Here is a 24957-nt window from a genome sequence, read left to right as displayed (position 1 = left end):
ACACTGATAACCATCCTTGTTGAGTTAAACTGCTTTATTTGCTGCATCAAAAGTGTCTTGTTTGTTGGTTTCTTATCCTTGAGAAATCCTCCCTTTCACAGCAGTCCCAGATTTGGTTGGCTATGTTAAGAGTTGATTTATTTCGCATTTCTTTAAAATTGCTTCGCCCACAATATTATCCTCCTGTAAGTGAATGCAATCATGCAAAATTGCCACTTTTGTGTTTCTAGTGTTCCACAAAGCCCGATGCATATTTATGAATATTGTTGTAGTGCCAGCTATCCCTATAATCTTCTTGGGAAATGCACAAAAATCTATGACCAAATCCTTAAAATGGCTGCTTGACAAAAGTTTCTCTTACTACCAAGGGCCCTAACTGCTGATTAACAAACAATCACCACACAGAGATGGCACACTACTAATGTGAAGCGTATGATAAAGACCCCCTCTTGTCTCCTGATGGCAGTGCAGCAGGACTATCATATCACTGAGGTCATCTCTCGCTGCAAGGCCAAGTCCGATTTAGCATTCGGCATAGTGGCTGAACGAGAGGATAGCTTGTCACTCAAGCCTTATTGATGGAATCCAGAACAAAAAAATTAGATGCAGGGTCAATGAGTGAAGGTCCTGGCTTATCTCTGCTCAGCTTGAAACTGTGTCCAGTGGAACAGAAACTGTCACACGCGGTTAACACAGGCATGGACAGCAATTCTGAGAAATGGAAAATTGTCAAGAAAATTTATGGCTATGCAAGAAACGAAAGCCAAACTGATTTATACAACACCAATAAACATGTGAAATGTGGAAAGGGAGCCAGAGTCGTTTCACTTCAGAGTTTCACTACTTACTTAAAATAAAAGAAATGTTGATTTAATTTGAAAAAAAAGTAGCAAACAAAATAAATTATTATTGCAATAATTAACTGAATAATAAAAAGTTCAAATTAAGATGCAACAACAGCTAGTGATATCCGTGGCCAAAATCGTGACTGCTTTCTCTTATACGGTAAATCGCAAAGGCCACCATTCCTTTATGTTCTGCTTTCAAGGGGGCAGACTTTCTTGTAATTGTGTGATTTTAACATCCATGTTGATGCTAAAAATGACAGCCTCAACATGGCATTTAATCTGTTGTTAGACTCAATTGGTTTCTCTCAAAATGTAAAAGAACCCACCCACCACTTTAATCACACTCTAGATCTTGTTTTAACATATGGCATAGAAACTGAACATTTAACAGTGTTTCCTGAAAACCCTCTCCTGTCTGATCATTTCTTGATAACATTTACATTTACAATAATTGATTACGCAGCAGTGGAGAGTGGACTTTATCAAAGTAGATGTCTTTCTGAAAGCGCTGTAACTAAGTTTAAGAATATAATCCAGCCACTGTTATCATCGTCAATGCCCTGTACCAACACAGAGCAGAGCAGCTATCTGAACGCTACCCCAACAGAGGTCGATTATCTTGTTAATAATTTCACCTCCTCACTACGTACGACTCTGGATACTGTAGCTCCGGTGAAAACTAAGGTCTCTAATCAGAAGTACCTGACCCCGTGGTATAATTCTCAAACACGTACCCTAAAGCAGATGACTCGTAATCTGGAGAGGAAATGGCGTGTCACAAATTTAGAGGATCATCATTTAGCCTGGAGAAATAGTTTGTTGCTTTATAAGAAAGCCCTCCGCAAAGCCAGAACAGCTTACTACTCATCACTGATTGAAGAAAATAAGAACAACCCCAGGTTTCTCTTCAGCACTGTAGCCAGGCTGACAAAAAGTCAGAGCTCTTTTGAGCCAACCATCCCTTTAACGTTAACTAGTGATGACTTCATGAACTTCTTCACAAATAAAATTTTTATCATTAGAGAAAAAATTACCAATAATCATCCCACAGATGTAATATTATCTACAGCTACTCTTAGTACCATTGATGTTAAGTTAGACTCTTTTTCTCCAATCGATCTTTCTGAGTTAACTTCAATAATTACTTCCTCCAAACCATCAACGTGTCTTTTAGACCCCATTCCTACAAAACTGCTCAAAGAAGTCCTGCCATTGATTAATTCTTCGATCTTATATATGATCAACCTATCTCTAATAATCGGCTATGTACCACAGGCCTTCAAGGTGGCTGCAGTTAAACCTTTACTCAAAAAGCCATCTCTAGACCCAGCAGTCTTAGCCAATTATAGGCCAATCTCCAACCTTCCTTTCATATCAAAAATCCTTGAAAGAGTAGTTGTCAAACAGCTAACAGATCATCTGCAGAGGAATGGTTTATTTGAAGAGTTTCAGTCAGGTTTCAGAGTTCATCACAGCACAGAAACAGCTTTAGTGAAGGTTACAAATGATCTTCTTATGGCCTCTGACTGTGGACTCATCTCTGTGCTTGTCCTTCTTGACCTTAGTGCAGCATTCGATACTGTTGACCATAATATCCTGTTAGAGCGATTAAAACATGCTGTAGGTATTACAGGTATTGCACTGCAGTGGTTTGTATCATATCTATCTAATAGACTCCAATTTGTGCATGTAAATGGAGAGTCCTCTTCACACACTGAGGTTAATTATGGAGTTCCACAGGGTTCAGTGCTAGGACCAATTCTGTTTACATTATACATGCTTCCCCTAGGCAGCATCATTAGAAGACATAGCATACATTTTCACTGCTATGCAGATGACACCCAGCTCTATCTGTCCATAAAGCCAGATAACACACACCAATTAGTTAAACTGCAGGAATGTCTTAAAGACATAAAGACTTGGATGGCCACTAACTTTCTGCTTCTTAACTCAGATAAAACTGAGGTCATTGTACTCGGCGCTGAAAAGCTTAGAAATATGGTATCTAACCAGATTCTTACTCTGGATGGCATTACCTTGGCCTCCAGTAACACTGTGAGGAACCTTGGAGTCATTTTTGACCAGGATATGTCCTTCAACGCACATATTAAACAAATATGTAAGACTGCGTTCTTCCATTTGCGCAACATCTCTAAAATTAGAAATATCCTGTCTCAGAGTGATGCTGAAAAACTAGTTCATGCATTTATTACTTCCAGGCTGGACTACTGCAATTCATTATTATCAGGATGTCCAAAAAACTCACTGAAAAGCCTTCAGTTAATCCAAAATGCTGCAGCAAGAGTACTGACAGGGACTAGAAAGAGAGAGCATATTTCTCCTGTTTTGGCTTCCCTTCATTGGCTTCCTGTTAAATCCAGAATTGAATTCAAAATCCTGCTCCTCACATACAAGGTCTTAAATAATCAGGCCCCATCTTATCTTAATGACCTTGTAGTACCATATTACCCTATTAGAGCACTTCGCTCCCACTCTGCAAGCCTACTTGTTGTTCCTAGAGTATTTAAAAGTAGAATGGGAGGGAGAGCCTTCGGTTTTCAGGCCCCTCTTCTGTGGAACCAGCTTCCAGTTTGGATTCGGGAGACAGACACTATCTCTACTTTTAAGATTAGGCTTAAAACTTTCCTTTTTGCTAAAGCATATAGTTAGGGCTGGACCAGGTGACCCTGAATCCTCCCTTAGTTATGCTGCAATAGATGTAGGCTGCCGGGGGATTCCCATGATGCATTGAGTTTTTCCTTTCCAGTCACCTTTCTCACTCACTATGTGTTAATAGACCTCTCTGTATTGAATCATATCTGTTATTAATCTCTGTCTCTCTTCCACAGCATGTCTTTATCCTGTCTTCCTTCTCTCACCCCAACCGGTCGCAGCAGATGGCCGCCCCTCCCTGAGCCTGGTTCTGCCGGAGGTTTCTTCCTGTTAAAAGGGAGTTTTTCCTTCCCACTGTCGCCAAAGTGCTTGCTCATAGGGGGTCATATGATTGTTGGGCTTTTCTCTGTATCTATGAAGCGCCTTGAGGCGACATTTGTTGTGATTTGGCGCTATATAAATAAAATTGAATTGAATTGAATTGGTCTCCAGGTTTGTTTCACATATTTTCACTCCAGTCCTTCTAACTGACCATTTTTGCAGAAAGGGTTTTTTGTAAAGCCACCAAATCTGACCTGTGAATCCTCAAATTATATATTTTTAAAAAAAAGGCACCTAACTCAAGAGAAAAATTGGTGTTTGTTACAATTTTACAAAGAACTAAGTTTGAATTGTATCTTTAGATATTTTGTTACAAGCAGGCTATTTCAAAATATATAATTTGTTTCCATTTCTTAAGTTGAATCAATGAAAACTGCCAAAGATAACACAGTTTGACAGACATAAAATAATATTTTTGCACGAAAAATTAGGTTAACAAAGAGCTTGGCATATTTCGGCTGGACAATAGAAGAAGAAAAAAACTATCTACACCAGGTGAACAGTGTCTAAAAGTCATGTCATTAATGAATCTGGCCCTGCAGTTGATCCATTTACTGTTAGGGACAAGCAGTCTTTAATAAAGGGAAACAGAGGCTGAAGCATTTCAAACTGAAAATCTTCATCAGTGTGTATGGAGACGGTCAGAAGAGAGGTGTAACAGTGAGTGTCTGCAGTCGTCTATAAAACACAGTGGAGGCTCTGTCATGTTTGGAGCTGCATTTCAGTCAGTGGTGTTGATCTTGTCATAATTTAAGGAATTATGAATGAAGAAAAGCACAGACAGATTTTGATCCACTATGCAATATAATCTGAAAAGCATCTGATTGGCAATCGCTTTATTTTTCAACATGACAAAGACCAAACATACCTGAGAGAAAAACATGCTGAAGAATAGGATAATAAATGTATTGTTTTTCGGTGACTGATGGATGCTGTGACCTCACAAAAACAATAAAAAGAAGAAGAAGAAGAATGAAGAATTTAAACATTAATTATAACATCATTTCACACAAAATGTTTAACAGAATGAAATGATTCATAAAATTTTATACAAAAGGTCAAAGATCCAGTCTGGGCAAGCAGCATTTTATTGCAGCAGCACACCGAGGAAGCAATAATTTAAACTACCTTATAAACTGGGCCATTTACCTTCTGATTGAAACCAATATAAAAATCACTGAAACATGAAGTAAATAACATTGATTACCTTGTAAGCAAGTAAACAGTTTGTTCCTGAAGCCAATAAACTGAAAGCAGAAAAAGATCAATTAAAGTGGGGAAGCAAAAGGGTTTGAGCAACTTTGACAATGTCAGAGTTATTACCTCTAAAACAGCAGGTCACGTGTTCCCAATATCCAGAGGTTACCTATCAAATGTTTTAGAACTGTGGAGTCAGCTGATCATGTTATCCAGCTGAAAAACACAGGCTAAGATGGGAAAGTGTCAGAGCACACAGTGCACTAAGCTACTGAGTATAGGGCTACATATCTCCAAACCACAATAGTGCCCATGACGACAACTATCTGCCACATAAAGTGGAAATGATGGGCAAGTTAGCATCAGAACTAAACCACAGAGTAATAGAAGAAGTTGGCTTGGTCTGATGAATCACCTTTTTTTTTCTTTATAGCCATGTGTGTATGTGGGTCATTTACCTCAGGGAGATGGCAGCAGGAGAAACTATGGAAAGAAGGCAAGCTCTTGGCAATGTTTGACTCAGAAACCTTGAGTCCCTGCATTTATATGCATATTACTCTGACATACTGCCTACCTAAACACTTGGTTGAGACCACATCTGAAGGCAGTGTCCTCTTTCAGCAGAATAATGCATCCTGTCAAACTGTTACAAAAATAAAATAAAAATGTTCAGAAATTGTTCTAGGGATTTAAAAAATGTTGACTGGCCTTCAAATTCTCTAAATCCCAAGTCAATCTGCGGCATGTGCTGGAAAAACAAGTAACTAAAGGCTCCCATTCAAGAGCACAGCATACCTAAAGACAGAAATCAGGTTTTTATCAAAGCTCAAGTTACAAAATGAAAGTTTTGACTGTATATATATATATTAAAAAGTTGCTTGTCTTTTAAAATATGTCACTAATTGGCATCAGGTACTTTTCAATAAACCTTGTGGCAAATTTAATGCCTGAACCTACCAATTACCTACCAACCACTTATATTTATAGAAATGGGCTGTGAGCACAACACTGGCATATTATCACCTCTCAAGTCGATATAGTGATGTTTTCTATGGGCTCTTTGCAGTTCTTACCGTGTTCACAATATGTTAATATAAAATGTTGATCTGTGTAAAGGCTTTAAACAAGTTCACCCACTGAGATTGAATCACAATTAGAGTTCTCTTCCAAATTATCCTCATTATAAGATAAGATCAGCCTATACCAACCTTCTGTCCCCTGTTCAGCAGCAGCCAATGAATTTAGGAACGTGCCCTAATTCTTAGAGGGAAAAAAGGCAGAAGAAAAAGTCACTATAAAGGCAGAAGTAGCACTGTAGCAGTTGGAGTGTTATAATTAGCATTCAGAGTGAAAGCAGGATTATGTGTCCATTGGCAGAATTTCTAAGTTCTGGCCCAATGGACAGAGAGTAAACTCCACAGGGGACTCCCCAGGGAGCAAGGCATGCTGGGTTTGAGAGGGGTTATTGGACTGTGCTGTCTCTCTGACTGTGAGCCACTGGGGACCAGAGCAGAGGTCCCTGATGGTGCACTGAAGCCTGAGTGTGACACCTGGGCTGTCTGTCACGGCCACAAACACTGACAATGTGACACTTGACAGGATAGGAGTTGAGGCTGCAACAGCTGAAGTCAAGACCCGGCTGACAGTAAGGATGAGAGGCGTGCAGTTCAACTCAATAATTTCCCCGACACACTTAAATCCAAGCCTGCTTGTCTCCTTCCTCCGTTCTCTTTCTTCAGTGTTCATGGCCCTTTAAATAAATCAGGGTCCTGAGGAGGCTGAACCCATCAATTAGAGTCGTCTGATGAGACCGGTGTGTATTAATCAACAGTGTGAGGCGTGTGACAGGCTGAGAAGCGACAAGATGAAGGGCTGCACTGCCAGAGAGCTTTAAGAGGAGCACTGACGAACAGGCTCTTAAGATGAATTTCCCAGTGTGCATCGCTAAACTAAACTGATATCCAATTATGTTTCCCACATCGACAAGCTAACCGAGCAGCTGTGAGCAGCAAAGGCTTGCAGTGTCAGAATTGGCCAGGCGCAAGGCAGAGAAACTCAGGACCTTGAAGGAGATGTCACAAGGAGGCTGGAGTCAGTCGCTTGAGTGAGCGATGGTCCACACGCTTGCCTGAAAGCATGACATTGCCGAAGGGGGAAAAACACCATTTTATCATTCAGTGCGATTCGCACCCTCTCTCCCTGTCAAACATGCCATATGTCCCCGTCACAGGTCGTCTTGCTGGCTTATCGAGTGTGACAGGGCTATTCACACACTGCTCCCAATCAGACACCATCTCCTGCAGAAAAAAAAAATCGCCACTATAGCACAGTGACGGGCTGTCAAGCAGAGGGCACCAATGTCCACAGGGCCTTGGCTGAGAGTCTGCCCATCTGGGGGAAGGGGGCAAAGGCCAGAGGTTATGAGCTCAGGCGTCCATACATGGTACACCTCACCACAGACTCACACTGTTGGCACTCTTGTCGTAATTCAGTTTGCAACAAGAACAAATTCAGTTTTAATTCAAACTGCTTTTATGTATTGAAACAATTTCATGCAGAGTTTTTTTTAAGAAGTGTGACATTTTTCATCTTGGTTCTAACACTCTCTTTAAGTGCTCTGTGAAATAAATATGACTTGACATTTCACTAGATGACGCAGATCATTGGGACTGTGGAACAGGTTATTTGCCTGACAGGAAACAAAAGTACTATGTAAACCTTACCTGGGACTTTGCACTGGGATGTGGTTCTCAGCCTATTTTCCTAACCACTAGACCTTACAACCCAAAATGTGCGATGCTAGTTTGTGGTCACAAGTGGGTACAACCAAAAGTCACAGAAATCCATTTTTAGGGCACACAATCTGAGCTCTGAAGAGTTGCTTCTTACTTCTTAGAGTCTGCAAATGTTTACTTTGATGCCAAAGAATCTCATTGGTACTTAGCCACTTGGCTCCAAACACAATGACACTGCAGATGCTGAATATATTCACTAAGTGAGCAATCAGTTGCAAAGTGGGCTGAAAATTACACTTATCCCCCCCATGATGATATGCATAGAGAAATAAATCAGAGAGCAAGAGAAGAAGCAGTGGGGCAAGGGGGAGAAGTGGTATCACCTGATCTTAAAAAAGGAGCGGGATGTGGCAACTCAACTCTTCAGAAAAAGCGATAGAACCCTCCTGGCACATTTTTATAAGAAAGATTTCTGTGAAATGATTGCTAATCTATGCAAAAAAGCAATCAGTGACTCATTCATAATGCATGAGCAACGCGATACCAATTTTGCAACGCTTTCGGATTATTAGATGTTATCGTGAATGCAGCAGATGAAATATGAACACTCCTACCTGGCCCATTGTAATTACATGACTGCAGCAGTCCAGAGATACATGGCGAGAGGGAAAATGCGAAGAAAGAAACATACAGCGAGACAGACAAACCATCAGATAGAACATCCATTACCATCTGACTGCAGATAGCTCTAGATGGGAATATTTGTTTCTAACAGCTTTATGTATCCATTTGTGCCATGATTTATCAACCTAAAAGCTGTGGTTTTAAGTACATCTGGCTGACGTTTTAATGGTCCATCAATCACATGGTGTCATGTGATAACATTTTGAGATCATCCGCCTCCCTGAGCCTCTGAGGAAAAAAAAACTGAATCCAATAAATTGGCTGCAATCCCAGGGAAATGATGAGAACCTATTTCGAATTCAAAGCAAGTTCAAAGTATGAATGTTAGATAAGCTGCTTCTCAAATTAATGCAAATCAAATTTCATTTAGGATGTTTTTGTTCTATATAGACCCTCATGTACTGAATATATTTCTGTGCCAGTATCTAAGCCGCAGTTAAAAGCCTGACAAAAAACCCATTCCTGTTTGGATTATTGGATTCAGATTATTTCATGAATTAATGCAATGAACTCTTAAAGTAGAATGCTTTCTGGTGCAACAGCCCTACATGCACTCTCATCAAAGAAGTAAAAATAATTAAACTAATTCAACATATCTTTACTTGGGTGTGACTCTTTTTTTTAAATTCAAGCAACAGAAACAGGCGCAAAGTTACAAACCTTGAGCTTACAAGTCTCACAAGCTCACATTCATCTGGCCCCATATGAGCCAGAGTAGCATGTAACACAGCTTCTATTCTTCCTTCTTCTGTTTAAAATTGTAAAAAAGAAAAAAGAAAAGAAAGAAAGCCAACTCTTTTTTTAAACACGAGTGTTAACGTGTCTGGATAACACCTGGAAGCCTTGTGAAAAGCGCTGACAGATTTCATACTTTTACATTCACGGCAACTTCGACACCAGGGATTTGCTCTTAAAACGGAGCACAGCAAGGATGAAGGGTGGTATAAAAATCAATGAGGCTTTTCAAAGGCAACATGAAAAACCAGCGCCTTAGCCTGCAATTAAACAAGAGCGCTCCTGGCACTGAGGGATGACAGAGTATGTACAGGTGCCCTCGACTTCACAGGATCAATTACAGGATCAATACTACAACATGATACAATTCCATGATGGAAACTGAGACGTGGACTGGAGCTGCTTTGCGTCATGTGCTTCAGATGTTCACAGTAAAACAGCTCAAGCCGGTCTGTAGCTGTGGAGCCATTTCATAGGCATGAAAGAAGCCTCGTTCTAGACCAAACAGATCCTCCAGGTGGAAACTTCTTTTGAAATATTACTGTCTGTGTTAAGGCCAGTTTAAAAGGGGATTACAAGTCTGGAGGTTGGGGAATATATGTGTGTCTGTGTGTGTATACACATGATATATACATATATTATATCAGCATATTTTTAAAAATAGTATTTTGTAACTATGGATTCCAAATGCCCAAAAATAAAAGTTGTGGATGAAAACACTGTAAAAATTTCATTTTTATTTCTTTCTAGCTGCTAGTTTAGGCTGCTATTTGTTTTATTATAAAAACTGTTTTAATGTGATTAATTTGCACAAACACATGTAGGATTTACAGTGACATGCATAGCTTTAGCTTTATATTGACTCTGTTTCAAAACAGGCCTATATGTTAACTTAGTGTTCCTCCTCTGTACAGTTCTTCCATTACAGGCTAAAATCTCAACATAATGCAATATATACTCCTCAGACGGCCGATACGCCTTAATAACACCAGAACTGATAATTAGGCATGAAAGCATCACACAATTGCTGCAAATTTAGTGGTTGCCACATCCACCACATCCCAAAGGTGCACTATTGGATTGAGATCTGGTGACTGTAGAGGTCATTTGAGTACAGTGCAACTCACTGTCATGTTAAAAAAACAGTTTGAGATGATCTGAGCTTTGTGTCATAGTGAGTTATCCTGGTGGAAGCAGGTCACACAGGTACACTGTGGTCATTAAGAGAGCAACAATATTCAGGTAGTCTGTGATGTTTAGATGATGCACTACTGATAATAAGGGGACACGGTGCGCCAAGACAATATCCCATGAAATCATGGACACATGCTTTCATGTTGTTTACCCCAAATTCTGACCCTACCATCCAAATGTTGCAGCAAAATTGTTTTGTTTTGTTTTTTTAACCTGATTTTTATTTCTGAGAAAAATAAGATCCACATATGAGGACATTCGTTTTAAATTTTGATAGAACAGTGGCAATATAATGTCCTTGTAAGTGGATATCAAGCTCTTGTAGAGCAAAATTTAGCATTTTTGCTAGACAACCCAAAATGTGATATCCACATATGTGGACACCAGGTCCAGGAGGTTAAAACTATAAATAATTTACATTTTTAACAGATATTAAAGGTTTCCAGAGTTTTAGTGTCAGTAAAAATATTGACTTTCAATACCTTAGAGCAGATATTTACTTTAACTTTTCATTCAGTGAAATTTTAGCTGCGATTAACACTGACTAGCATTTTTTAGCATGCTAAACTATGACAGTGAATATTGTAATATTAGAATTAGCATGACCATGTTAGCATGCTAACATAAAGCATTGGTCTGCAGATGGGGTGTGATAGTAATAAACTCCTCTGATTTTTTTGTTGATAAGATTAACGACATCAATGCTAAAATCTCCCTAAAGCTTTCTTGTTCTCTGAGTCAGGCACTCCCTTTGTACTCCTGGTCGACTTTTACAACTGTAACATATGATGAAATAGCAGCCCTGGTTGACAAAATGAAGCCGTCCTCAAGCCCCTCAGACATTATCCCCACTAAGCTTTTTATTAATGCCTTTGACACCATTGGTCCTTGGGTTGTGAACCTTTTTAATGTTTCTCTTCGGACTGGGGTGTTCCCCAGCTTTTTTAAAACATGCCATTGTGGAACCAAGGCTCAAAAAACCCAACCTGGACCCAACACTACTTCAAAATTTAAGAACTATCTCCAAACTCCCATTTATGTCAAAACTCCTTGAGAAGGCAATAGCTGTCCACCTTAGGACATACTTGGAGAATCTGGGTTCCGTAAATTGCATTCCACTGAGACAGCACTACTGAAAGTTACTAATGATATTATGATGTCAGCAGACTCCGGAGAATACACAGTCCTAGTCTTGTTAGACCTCACCTCAGCCTTTTATACAGTCAACCATACCATCCTGATAAACAGACTGAGAGACCTGGTTGGGATGCCTGGCTCTGTTCTAGACTGGTTTTCATCTTATATATCTGAAAGAAGTTTTAGTGTGTCTGCAAACCAGATCATGTCGGAATCTACAGAGTTGTTGTGTGGAGTTCCTCAGGGCTCTGTGCTGGGACCTATTCTGTTTTTAATATACATTCTTCCTTTAAGTCAGATAATAGAGCAGTTTCCTGAAGTATCTTATCATCTTTTTGCTGACGATATTCAGCTATATTATTCTTTTAAGCCTGCTGAAGCTCATAAGCTCTCCAATCTGATTGACTGTTTAACCAACATTAAACAATGGTTGAACAATATTTGCTTACAGCTAAACCCGGCCAAAACAGAAACTTTGATTATTGCACCAGGCAGTGTAATAACTGATATTAAACGGCAACTGGGCGACTTAGGTTCCTCACAGAAACATAACCTTAGAAACTTGGGTGTCATTTTTGATGAAGCTTTTTCTTTGGAGGGACATTTAAATCAGACAGTAAGAACCTGCTTTTTTCACTTGAGGAACATTTCTAAACTTAGATCCATCGTGTCAACAAGTGAACTCGAGATGATAATACATGCTTTTATCTCTACAAGACTTGACTACTGTAACAGCCTGTTTACTTGTCTAAACATGAAAGGGCTAGCCCGCCTACAGGTTGTTCAAAACTCTGCAGCGACGCTACTGACCTGCTCAAACAAGGGTGCTCATATGACCCGTTTTAAAGTCGCTGCACTGGCTACCAATCAGATTCAGGTTCCATTTTAAAATTCTAGTTTTAACTTTTTTTTAGTGGTCCCCCACACTCATTTTAAAACCCGAGGGGACCGATCTTTCCAAGCTGTTGCACCCAGATTGCGGAATGCACTTCCCCTATTTCTACGGGGTTTGGACTCAGTGGAAACCTTCAAAAAGCAGCTAAAGACATTTTTATTTCAAAAAGCTTTTAATTAGACCAGGGTTTTCATGGTGTATTTTATGACTGTATTATGTTTTTACCTTGTAAAGCACTTTGTGACATATGTCTGTGAAAGGTGCTATATAAATAAACTTTACTTACTTACTTACTTAAAAAGTTTTAGCTGTACCACCAAAATAATTTTTTTTTAAAAAAACCTACCTGATATAAAAATGTTATGACACCACCTTCACTTTATAAAATGCTGCACTTCTCCGTCTCCATTTGTGCTGCTTCTTGACCACTTGTGTGTCCAATTTTATTTTGTGATGGAGGACAAATCTGGCGAGTAAGCAAGGTGGTTTGGCCATAAATGCCTGACTGGCACATGATGGCCTACAACACAGTTTAGGTCTTTTGTGCTCAATGTTCTCCCTCAGAAGCCTCGGGACATTACAGTAGGACTCAGTGATGACAGTATGGCCCTGGGTGATGAATTCAAGGTGCACAACCCTGTGAAGGTTGAAGAAAATTACAAGCATGCTCCTGACCCAATATACCACCTTCAGGCTAGCAAACTGGACAGTTCCTCTGAAAAACGCTATTTGGTCTCTGGGTCATAGCTGGAGAGCCACAAGCTCTTGTCACCAATGATTATCCTTGGCATGAAGCTTGGGTATGAGAAGGATGTTTGCTCTTTGCACAAGTTTGAAGCCCATGATGAAGTCAAAAAGGCACAATGGGATTTCAAGGGAGTGCTCTAAACATAAGAAAGCTAGCAGTGTTACACAAGGAGATAACCTTGTGTAACACTCACATTCTTTTGTTTTTTGTTTGGTTGAGTAGAATAATTTCCATCCTTCAGACCCCTGAAGATAATTTTAATAAACAAACCAAAACTTCCTCCACCACTGAGCGTTCACAGGACAGAAGTATTTGCAAATCCTAAAACAATGAGTAACTCTGGTTTGTCTGCTCAGGTCACAACCACTGGATGATGATTAAATGCTAAAACTGTCACAAAGCACAAGCAGACCAGACTCAAAGTGAGCACACTCACACCAAGTCATAGCAGACCGATTAACACTGTAGCAACCAAAGTGTTTTTAATTATGCACTGGATTACTTTATCAATAATGAAAAAACTGTTTTAGTTGTTCATCATGATTTTTGAAAAAGTTAATCATTTAATCAAAGAGCAAGAACTAAAAGCACTTCTTGACATATTGGTGAATGTAAACCTGAATCCTTCGAGATCTTCGACGGCCCTCCCGCACCATGCTGCCTTAATCGGACCCCTGCTGAGAACACCGGCCACCGACCTCGACTTAGTAAAAGGGCAAACACCCCCAGGAGGGTCGTGCAGCTCATCGTGACAGAGAGCATCATCATGATGTTGATTCTGCCTCTGTCATTGTGTTCATTTGAATGCTGGGCAGAGGAGGGTTGCGCAGATATTTCCTGCTGTGTGCCAATTCCACATCCTCTTTTAAAGATATGAAGACATATAATTCAATCAGTACAAGACGTTTCCCATAATAACAACCCAATAACAAACTGTGATCCAAAAGCCTATATATGCAAATGCAGACGTTCGCTGTGGGAAGTCATACACTAAATCCCCATTGGCAAAACCAGTAGACATCAACATGATATCTTGTCAGTCAGGTCTAATTCTGTATTCAAACTTAATGGCTCCTGACAAGCATTTCACCAGTCGACCGGGGACCAGAGGGAATGTGCCACAGTGTGCATGACCACTCAGCAAATTCACATTTAGCATTTTATTCCTCCTGCTTGGACAGAATGAATTATTCATCCCAGATTCTATCACATTGATCCACACAGACAAAACTCCCTAAAACCCCTCGAAATGTTAAATGTTAAATGGTTTGTACATCTCGCTCCTCGCTGCGGGGACAGCGGACGTTTTTTCCACTGTATCTCTCTAATTTTGACATTCTCCCTCTATCCTTGACCCCCTTCCTCACTCCCTCTGTTATCTGAAATCATCTTAGGCCTGCTCCTTAGATTCTATTCATCAGAGCAGAAAGAAGCAGGCGCTGACACTGATATAAAAAAAAATACCATCTGTGCCTCGCAGGGCTAAAAGGAGCGAAAGAGAATGAGACAGAAAAGAAAGAGAGGGGCTTCAAATAAAACTGGCTCCGTTGTCTCGCTCTTGTCCCCCTCCCCTCCTCGTCAATGCCATTTCAATTGAAAAGCGCAGTGGTAATTAAATTCCAGCAGGGGTTAGGGGCAACTGTGCGGCACGCTGACGGGGGGCTGCCCTGACAAAGATGACACAATTCAAGAGGACAGAGGGGGCGCCAGGCAGAAAAAGGAGGGAGGGTGACAAATGTCGTATATTCACGCACGGTGCCAGATTTGTACTACTCAATCTTTGTGACATTTACAAAAAAAAAGCAGAAAATGAAATAGATATTCAAACTCAACTGAATCCCCCAATGACCTTTTCCCCAAATCAGTGAAATTCTAAACAGATCCGTCTTCTCCATCTGCGACATTTGCAGAATACTCTGTAATGCTTTCAAGGGAGCGATTAGGTGGAGAAGAATTTGGGAAAGCTGGTTTGTGTTTGTGTGTGTGTGTGTGTGTGTGTGTGTGTGTGTGTGTGTGTGTGTGTGTGTGTGTGTGTGTGTGTGTGTGTGTGTGTGTGTGTGTGTGTGTGTTTGCGTGTCAGCACAAACGTGTGACTCAGAAGGACACTCGTCATTGATTCACATTATAGTAGCGCTAATCCAGAGGCTCCAGAGAAAGTCACACACTCCTGCTTTCCCTCTTTCCCCATTCTGTATTAGCAAAACAACACAGCCGGTTAGCCTTTCACTGCAAAAACTAACAGAGCATAAAATAGTGACATTTTACCAAAGTGCTGGAGAAATTATAGACGCTCTCAACAAGGAAACAACTGAAATCACATCAAATTCTTTGGTTTTAGCATAACTAGAATACATTTTAGCACACCAGAATTTCAGAGCAATGCAGCAGTGCATGTTGGGATTCAGAGGTTTTTAAATGGTTTGCATCATTTTTAAATATTTCATGAGAGTGAAATCTGTTGAGTTTGACTTTGTTCTTGTTAAATAATGTCTCATCGTCATCACAACAACATTGTATTAGAGCAGGAGTATTTCAGGATTGGTGATGTTTTAATGTACTAAAATATACTGACCCCTACTGCTTTAAGCATTTGGAAGAAAATATAACTTAATCCTGCCAGTGTTTCACTTCCATGTCAGTCAATTTTATAAGTGCCGTCTTCTGCAACTCTCCTTCCATAAAGAAGCATTTGTGCAACTCTGATGCCACCTACTGGACTTAGATGTCAGTGCACAGGTTTGTAAACTGTGAGTACATTTTCACTGAATAAGAAGTGTTACCCAAAACACAACATAGTTAAATTGTCACAGATTTAAGAGAGATTAGACCACTCCATCCCACCCCACCCTGCCCAGATTGAAATGCTCCTTGGTACATTCAGCCTCCTTTATTAGTTCAGTATACCTCAGGTCTTGAGATAATAAAAAGCCCACTATTACATCTGTCCTCCTTCGCAGACACTGCCACGGGTGAGTCTTAGTAGTGATTTAAAATCTCCAGAATTTCCTCCTTAACAGAAATGGCCGAATGCTGCTGGACACCTGGCCCACCAATGCTTGTTTCCCAGCAGTCAAAGCCACAGTCTTTCAACTCCTGCACTGTACTCTGGACCATCAGGGAGTCGGTTTCTATAAAACAAGCCAGTTATAACAGGTAATATAAGACAAGGTCAAGACAGGGATAAAAATAAGTCACTTCAGTTAATAAGCTGAGGCAGACTTGGTGTGCTCTGTGAGACTGTACCAAACATCTGCTGCTTTTTGCAAAGGAAATGGTCCAAAACAGGGCTTGACATCATCTCAACAGTAAGGATGCAGCTGCATAGTAATACTCACAGTAACCACACAGACTCAGATGAAAATGTAAAGCTTCACATTCAAGAGCAGCTTTAAAACACAAAGATAAAATAACTTAATCCTCGCTTCCTTAACTTAAAGAGCTGCGCTATAAAAACCCTCTGAGAGCATGTAGACTAGACAGATATGAAACAATCTACTTGGAAATTCCCTCAGTCAGAAACATTTGCTGAGAAAACAAATAAAAAAGCCTTTGGAAATCTATTTGGTGTGGTTAAGACTTGTTAAAATTCAGTATGTTACAGGCTGCAGGCATAAACAAAGGCTGAACTTGCAGGTTCTCTGCTTGTTTGCTTTGTCAAAGAGAGGATGATACAAAGTTTTCTTAGAACCAATTGCACAGTAATACCTGCATACCAAAGACGTTTTCTTGCACTGCCTGCTCATCATTTTCTGCCACTCAAATCGTTAATATGAGAGTGAGGGAGAATTAGAGAAAAAACTAAAAACAAAAACTTGCTGTCAGCAGGAGCCTGACAGTTTAGCTCTTCAAACATTCTTCATCAAAATTAATTCATTACAAGACTGAAGACCAATCAGCTGAAGGATGTGGAAAAAATGAATGATTATTTTGATTTATGCAAGTCATCTAAACTGCAAAGGTACTTATAACAGCAGATAAAGTACATTCCTTTAAAATAAATTACTCTTCACATAATCATTTAAAAATGCACAATAAAAAGCACCTGGTCTCAGAAGCGTGATGCCACAGCCTCCTCCCCCTGCACCTGTTAGCTTGCTGTGGAGCCCTTTGACCAGTGTGACCTGGCAAAGTCTGTCCAGGGCAGGGTGCCCCACCCCCATCACATTCAGATGGTGCTGGTTGATATCAATGAGTTCCTTTAAAGGGTATCACACAGCTGTTGTTAATTCATACATGCTACTGGGAGAAAATCAGCTGTGTGGTTTAGACATTTTCAAAACAGCACTATGCTACAACAGTTAACAACACTAGCTAATGTGCACTAACTTTTGTCTAACTAGGTCAGACAGCTAGCCTACACTTGCATAGCTAGCAACTGTATCATGCCGAAGTGTAAATACTATTCGGCTAACCTGCTAATGTGGTCTAACATGGTCTTGACTGTAGCCAGGAAGTTATTTTGGAAAACAAAGTGATAACTTTGCACAACTAGCACCCCTTCTCTGATCAGCTCAAAGATCAAAGTCAGCTTTGTCTCAAGTATACAGTATATTTCTTAGTTACTATACATTATACAGTACTGTGCAAAAGTCTTGTGTCGCCCCTCATTCTTAACATTTTGAGAAATAGGTGGAGAGATTTATTGAAATGTGCAAACATACATGAAAATACAATATTTAAGGCCAAAACAAAGTGAATGATTCTAACAAGCTTGAAAGTCAATGCTTGGTATAACCGCCTTTATTCTTCAACACAGCCTAAACGCTCTAAGGCAAGATTTCTTGTCTTTTCTATAAGTAGTCTTCAGAAAAAGTTCTCGGGGCTTCTTGAAGGACATTCAAAGCTCTTCTTTGGATGTTGGCTGCCCTGCCAAAATGATCCCACACTGCTTCAATAATGTGGCGGTCCGGGCTCTGAGGAGGCCAATCCATGACTGATAATGCTCTACTGATGTGTTTTTCTATCCAGGTATGCTTTTACTGCACTGGCAGTGTGTTTGGGATTATTGTGATGCTGTTACCAATCAGATGCTTTCCAGATGGTATTGCATGGTGGATCTTTTTTTTTCCTTCTTTTGCCCTCCACTTGTTCACTTTCCTCAAACTTTTTAAGGACACACACACTGCCCCAAGATATGACAAGTTTTCAGCTAATAGTTCTTTTGAAAACACTTTGTTAGTACAAAAATACTATTTTATGTCTGCAGTACTAATTCAACTAAAGAAATCGGAATACATGTTTTGTGAGAAGTTGCCAGTAACAAAGTGCCTGAAGATATAATTTATAATTATTTCTTCGCTAAGTTGTCTATTATGTGTAGACAAAACTAGTTTATCCCTTGAGTTAGGTGCCGTTTTATGTTTAAATGATTCATAGGCAGTGTTGGTGAGTAACAGAATACATGTACCGCCGTTACGTATTTAAAATACAAAATATGAGTAACTGTATTCCGTTACAGTTACCGTTTAAAAAGGTAGTATTTAGAATACAGTTACTTTGTTGAAATAAATGGATTACACGGCGGTACTTCCCTGTTTCATATTGTGGTGGGTCAGGACTGTTTGGGTTTTGTTTGACAGCTACGTTCTGTTGTTCCAGGTGGCAGCGTTACGGTTGCCATGGTTACAGGGTGACGCTCTCTCTCTGCGTGTTTCCTGGGTGAGAGAGCGCCTTTTTGTTGTTGTTGTGCTAAGCTAATAGGCAGAATGCTACAGGTATAGCTCTAAAGAATGTAGCCTCATGGGCAGTGTAGTCCGTGCTGCAGGGAGAATGGACTGCCATACACGTTATGTGTCTGTGAGCGCGAGGAGGGAGAAAAAGGAAAAGTACGAGCTGTCATCGAGCAAAAACGGGAGCTGGAAGCATGTAATTATAATAATAACCACTGCAGCCAAGAAGAGTGCCTGACGAGCCCAGTTGTAAGTAAGCTATTAAGTATCGACTGTATACCGTGTTCGTGTTTTCCTCCAAAAACAATAAGTTCCGTTGGAGCAGCCTTTCAACGCCTCTCTCTGTCTCTCGCTAGCAAAGTTGACCCAGACAACAAAGTAAAGCTAGTTTTCAGCTACGAGCCCGACACAGAACCCGACGTATTAGCCAGAGGTCCCTTTACTACGTTCGGAGCCGCAGACCTTCAGTAACAGTAATAAATCACAGCAATAGTACATTCATGTAGTTGTAAACAGCATGATAATATATTAAGTAATCCAAAGTATTCAGAATACGTTACTCTCATTGAGTAACGTAACGGAATACGTTACAGAATACATTTTGGGGCATGTATTCTGTATTCTGTAATGGAATACATTTTAAAAGTAACCTTCCCAACACTGTTCATAGGTCAGTGTTAAGTAGCTTAACAAACAAAAAACACTTCAGGTAAAGGGACTGGACTGAAATGACTGAAAAAGCAGCCAATGTCCAAAAAAAAAACTTCTTTCAAGAACTTCAGAAAGCCTGGAGAAATATTGCTGGAGTCCGTATGTCTGTGAAGTTTGTCAGTCATCCAGGTCATCATAGTCTGAGGACCTTGGAAAGAAAAGCGTCTGGACTTCTTTAAGTTTCTTGAAGACGTTTCACACCTTGGCTTGTGTGATAAGGCAGAGGATCACAAGGGGGTCCATGACCCTCTTAGTGATGCTCCCAATAGGGCTTAAAAATCTGGTACTCTCCACCAGTTGCTCTCAGAACTGAAGAAGCTTCCCGAATAAGAGGCGAAACGTCTTCAAGAAACTTAAAGAAGTCCAGACGCTTTTCTTTCCAAGCTCCTTAGATTGCTGGAGACCGCTTAAAAAAATAAATAAATAAAGTGGAAACCAAATATAAAGAAATGAGGGGTGGCTCAAGACTTGTACAGTACTCCACAACACATCTATTACATTATTTATTTTAGATGCAGCAGACTTTCAAAAAGAAGTAACAATGACATTTAATGACATGTTTATAATGCAAACTGCTTCACAAAATCAACTAATATTTGTACCTCTAGAATATTGTAATGCTCTCCTGTGATGGGCTCGCAGGTCATCTCTGAGAGGACCTTTTCACAAGTGCAGGAAATGGCATCAACCGAGTCAAGAACAGGTACCATGATGGATGGAAACTACAGGAGGGGAATACAAAACCCAAAGAGATTAACTTTTCCAACATCACTCGTGCAATACAATAACATCTGTACACACATATTATTTTTAATGGCTGTTTTCTGATGGATAAGCTGCATACAAATACAGATTCTGGGATGGCAGGTTTGACTTGTGCTCTAGCTTGATCACAACACTGTCACAACACCATTCAGGCCGAATTCTCTGTCTCAGACAGAAATCTGCACACCTGCTGGTGTCACCAAGGCAACAGCGCACAGGGGTGCCGGCTAAGAGTTTAATTTTAATATTTTATGAAGGCACTCAACACCACACGCAGGAGTATCTGCCAAGCAAAAGCACCGCCTATTATATTAATTACAGTGTCGGCAAGTAACTCACGGGGGAGGAAGAAACCATTTAGTACCTTGTTAATTTTGTCCTTCACCCTGGCAACAAGTACCTTGGTGCTTCGTGGTACTTTAGTGTTAGTGAGGAGGATTCTTAATAACGGCACCCTGGAAGTAAAACAGACAGATCAGAGTGTTCGTTCAGACGTATTATTCTGGTGCTTTACTGATGTATTAATTTTGTCCAGACAATGAGTTTGTTAATTGACCCTTTAAATAAAATCTACTTAATAATCCTTCTTTAGTACCTGCTCAGCGGTATTATCTTTCCAGCCAAGAATCTGAGCATGCCGCCTACGTAAACCAAAGATGAATCATTAAAATCACAATAATCAGATAACAATGAACAATGATGGTGCAAAACTCTTGATGAGTACATGAAAGAGTGCGGTACAAAAATGAAGGAAGGTGTAACAAGCTACACATTTTAATGCCTCACCCCACGTTCCTACAGCATTGTCCACTCCTGAAGGATTACCGTGGATGATCATCTCCCCTTGGAAAGCCCAACTGTTGATTAGCTCCAGTTCCTCCTGACACCACCTGACACCAGTCATACCAAAATAAAAGGAAGAAGTGTCAAAATCCTAAACCGATTATATACGAGACAGTTTTTCAAAAGAAGAGGCAGTTGTTATAAAATCTGGAAATTTAGCCAGAAAATGATAAAAGTACTGGTGTAAAATGCAATATCTTTTGTATTGTGAACTGCAATACAAGTTGTGTTGTGGAGTTGACCAAACCCATCCATTAATTTTTCTTTTTAACAAGTTGAATGTTATACTTTAAGGCCTCACCTTCAACTTCAAACCAAAAGCCTGTGTGACACCATTTCCATTGTGTGATGTGTAATTTAAAATTTTACGCTTGCTGTCCCATTTTTGTAACCCCGCAGCTGACAGCTACCACATACAGAGCTCGTGATGGAGATGGAGGCCTGAACATTACCTGGCAGTGTGTTCCCACTCTTTGAGAGGAGGGGGGATGGCTCCACTCGCGCAAAGCAGAGCTGCAGCTAAACACACAGAGTAGGCGGCACTTGACCCGAGTCCTGCTCCAGTCGGCAGCTCTGACCACACAGTCAGCGTCAAACTGGGCAGCTCACTGAGAAAACAAATACAGAAAGTGCTTTTATAGAATTTAAATTGTGTATATGTATGACTTTTGACTGTATATGCACTGAAACGGGAAAAAATAGTTACAGATAATAGAAATTTGCAACTGTATCCCCAAAATTAGAATGAACACAACCTGTGAGTAGCACTGTAGATTTAAAAATCCTACTGATTACTTCTCATTCACAATCAGCTATCAGTCATTTTTAATATAGAGAGTCTACTTCATTAAGTAAAGTACATAATATGTGATATTGCCTTCTGTACAGTCATGTGACTCTTACAGCACACATGTACACTACTACATTCAACAGAAACTTGACACTTCTGTCAATGCCTGTCAAGGACGCTGCTTTTGGGCAGAGGTGAATACTGTAAACTAAATGTCCAGCTCTTCTCTCTCTTTAGAGGAAAATGCATACAGGCACTAGGGCACATACTGGCTCAGTGCCAGACTCTCATTAGCGGGGATCCTGTCACAACCCATCACCTCTCTCAGACATGCCACCGCCTTGTCAACGCCGATTAAACCTCCCAACAACCTGCAGCTTAATGCTCCTCAGCATCTTTTCTGTTAACAGCTGCCGAAGCAGTTAATACTAACATCCAACCAATACCTTTAGCATCTTCATTTTAAAGAAGAGAAACTTTTCCCTGAACCTAATCTACTTCACTGGTAACTTGTTTGGAAACTGAACTTAAAATTATGAGCATTAACATGCTCCTACATTTATTGCAAGTGGGCACAAGACCAAAACTAATACAATCTACTGTAATGTATATATCATTTTAACAAGGACATCTAAATATAAACAGAGTTATCACTGGGCAAACAATAAAATCTGAAATGCAAGAAACCCCACTATTATACGCCACAGAATACAATGGTACACACAATAAATCGCCCTCCCTGACACACTCACAAACACACACACACGCACACACACAGAAAGACTGTAGAGTTTAAACAAGACAGAGTCATTTTGTCATTTGTCATTATTTGTCTGCACACTGTCTGAATCACCAGTAGGTGGAGAAAGTAATAGCTGCAGCCATTTTCAGTTGCACCACCTCTGGGCAATGAGTTTACAGCTGCAGTCTTTCATCATTTTTACTGGACTTCTCTTTTGAGTGTTTACTTTTGAGAGTTTGCCTTTAACACTTGTGTAACCTGTGAGCTAATATAGAAATGAAACTTCATCTTTTATCAGATGTTATAACAGAAATATAACATAATTATTATCCTGTACTTACTAAACATCAAAGACTTTTTAGACAAATGACCTTTAACCCCCACTACTCCTAGAAAAGTACACAAGAGTCATGATAATAGATTTCCTGTTACTCAGCACAAAATGCTCCTTCTAAAAAAAATGTTAAATTTTACACTGTAACGCTCTGTCTCAGAATGAAGTACCGATATTTTTTAAAGAGTTCAGTGAGTGCTTGACTACAGGTTTTTAAAAAGGCACGAGGTATTACTTTCCTATGTGCATAGAGAGAACATTTTCATATATACACCTGCAATTTGTTGATGCCTTTGTGATAAAAATGGCTACAGATGTGCAAATGATGAGAAGAAGTCCTCTCTCTCACCCTGATCCAAACAGCGACAGGTAGAGGTAAAGGAAGGATAAGGTGGCCATGCTGCAAGTATCCAAGCTTCCATTGGTTACACCAATAAATTCCCGCAGTCTCCTCACAAGTTCAGCATCCAGGCGTTGCACCTCATCCCTCTTACCTAATAACATCAATTAAAAGGTATATCACACCAATGCACCTTGATCTGTAAATGTACAAAACCAAAGCATATAGTTTAATCTAGCAAATTACTTAAAAACCTGTTAATTAAGACTGTCATTAGTTGGCGCATCCAAAGGCTGACATTATAAAAAGACAGTAAACGGAAATTTACAGCTGCAAAAAAACTCGATAAATATTTCTGACCTGGAAGCTCGTAAATTTAATCACTTTGGATTATGGTGAGTTTATAGTACCGTCAATGATTCTCAAATAATTATGGGAAATACAGTAAATGAATTGCACTTTTTTCCTACTTTTTCCACACAAAACACTTCAAATTTGTCTCCCATTTAGACACAAACTGGTGTTACAGTGGATATACTGCTGTACCACCAACATTAGGCCAAAATTGGTCTCAGTACTAAAATTTCACTGTAGGATGCTTGAACTGCATGCAATATCATAAAAACTGAATTTGCAGGAGCACCTCCGATGCATCTTACCATGGAAGTAAGTAACAAGCTGCTTCAGTTGTGAAAGGTCCCAGCTGAGGAATGTGTCGATATTGGGCAGGTTGATATAAACCTTGCCAAAAGTAGTGGCTTTCAATCGCAAATATGTCCTCAAGTTTAAGCTCACAGCAAGAGCCACCTGCCATGAAGCAACATTAGAACAAGCAAAATGTTAAAGAGATAAATAAATAAAATCTCCTCTTTTTTTAAATTTTTGGTTATTAACTTCATTTAGTGCCTTTTCATGCTGTAGCTTTATGATAATGGGGTAAATATTAAAATATAAAATTACACTTTTGCAATTGGACAGGTTGTTTGATAAATCTTAATTAGTCATATTTTTGCTAAGATGCTGACTGGTGCATTAAATGTCATTATATATACCGTATCACTTCAGAGCTTACCTTTCCGTGAACGACTGCATGCTCTCCGTGTAGGATCGCCTTTCCAGGAGCTGACACGTAAAGGTCCGTCACTTGCATTTCTGTAAAAGCTTCCAGAGGAGAGCACAAAATATGCCCAAATCTACGTAACTCAATCGCCTCAGTTCAACTTTTCACTGACAGCATTAATAACAGCTAGCTTAGCTTAATGTTAATCCGCTGAACAGGCAAGAAGCCGTAGACAGCTTAGTTCCACAGCACCGTCCTTTACGCGAACATTAATGACTGTTAATAACTTTACAAATGAATTTTGTGATTTAGAAAAAAATCATGGACCAACACTACATTCTCTTCACGAGTATCTGAGAGTGTTAAACCGTGACCTGACACACTGGACGAGGGACGAGCGAGGATTTCCTGTATCCAATCAACTCCCCTTCAGCTGGTCGAGCATATTTTCGTCTGGCCAATCAGCATCCAGAACTCTGCCACCACCGGGTGAGTTGGCCAATCATGCGATGAAATGGAAACGCCTATGAACTACG

General features: G+C 39.9%; 1 protein-coding gene across 1 annotated transcript; it reads right to left on the bottom strand.

Annotated features, from left to right (window-relative positions):
* Positions 1-14503: 14503 nt before the first annotated feature.
* On the bottom strand, positions 14504-24808 carry mvk (mevalonate kinase). Its single transcript, XM_006784229.3, has 10 exons — positions 24434-24808; positions 24021-24168; positions 23371-23515; positions 21608-21763; positions 21099-21202; positions 20908-20953; positions 20677-20767; positions 20150-20269; positions 17210-17363; positions 14504-16295 (listed from the first exon to the last, which is right to left on the bottom strand). The coding sequence occupies exons 1-10, from the start codon at positions 24509-24511 to the stop codon at positions 16144-16146; spliced, it is 1194 nt and encodes a 397-aa protein (XP_006784292.2). The 5' UTR covers positions 24512-24808; the 3' UTR covers positions 14504-16143.
* Between the last annotated feature and the right edge of the window lie 149 nt (positions 24809-24957).

Source organism: Neolamprologus brichardi, chromosome 12, assembly GCF_056152115.1.
Source record: "Neolamprologus brichardi isolate AB-2024 chromosome 12, ASM5615211v1, whole genome shotgun sequence".
Classification (NCBI taxonomy): Eukaryota; Metazoa; Chordata; class Actinopteri; order Cichliformes; family Cichlidae; genus Neolamprologus; species Neolamprologus brichardi.
Note: the sequence above shows the minus strand (reverse complement) of the source record. Positions and strands in the feature narration are given on the sequence as shown.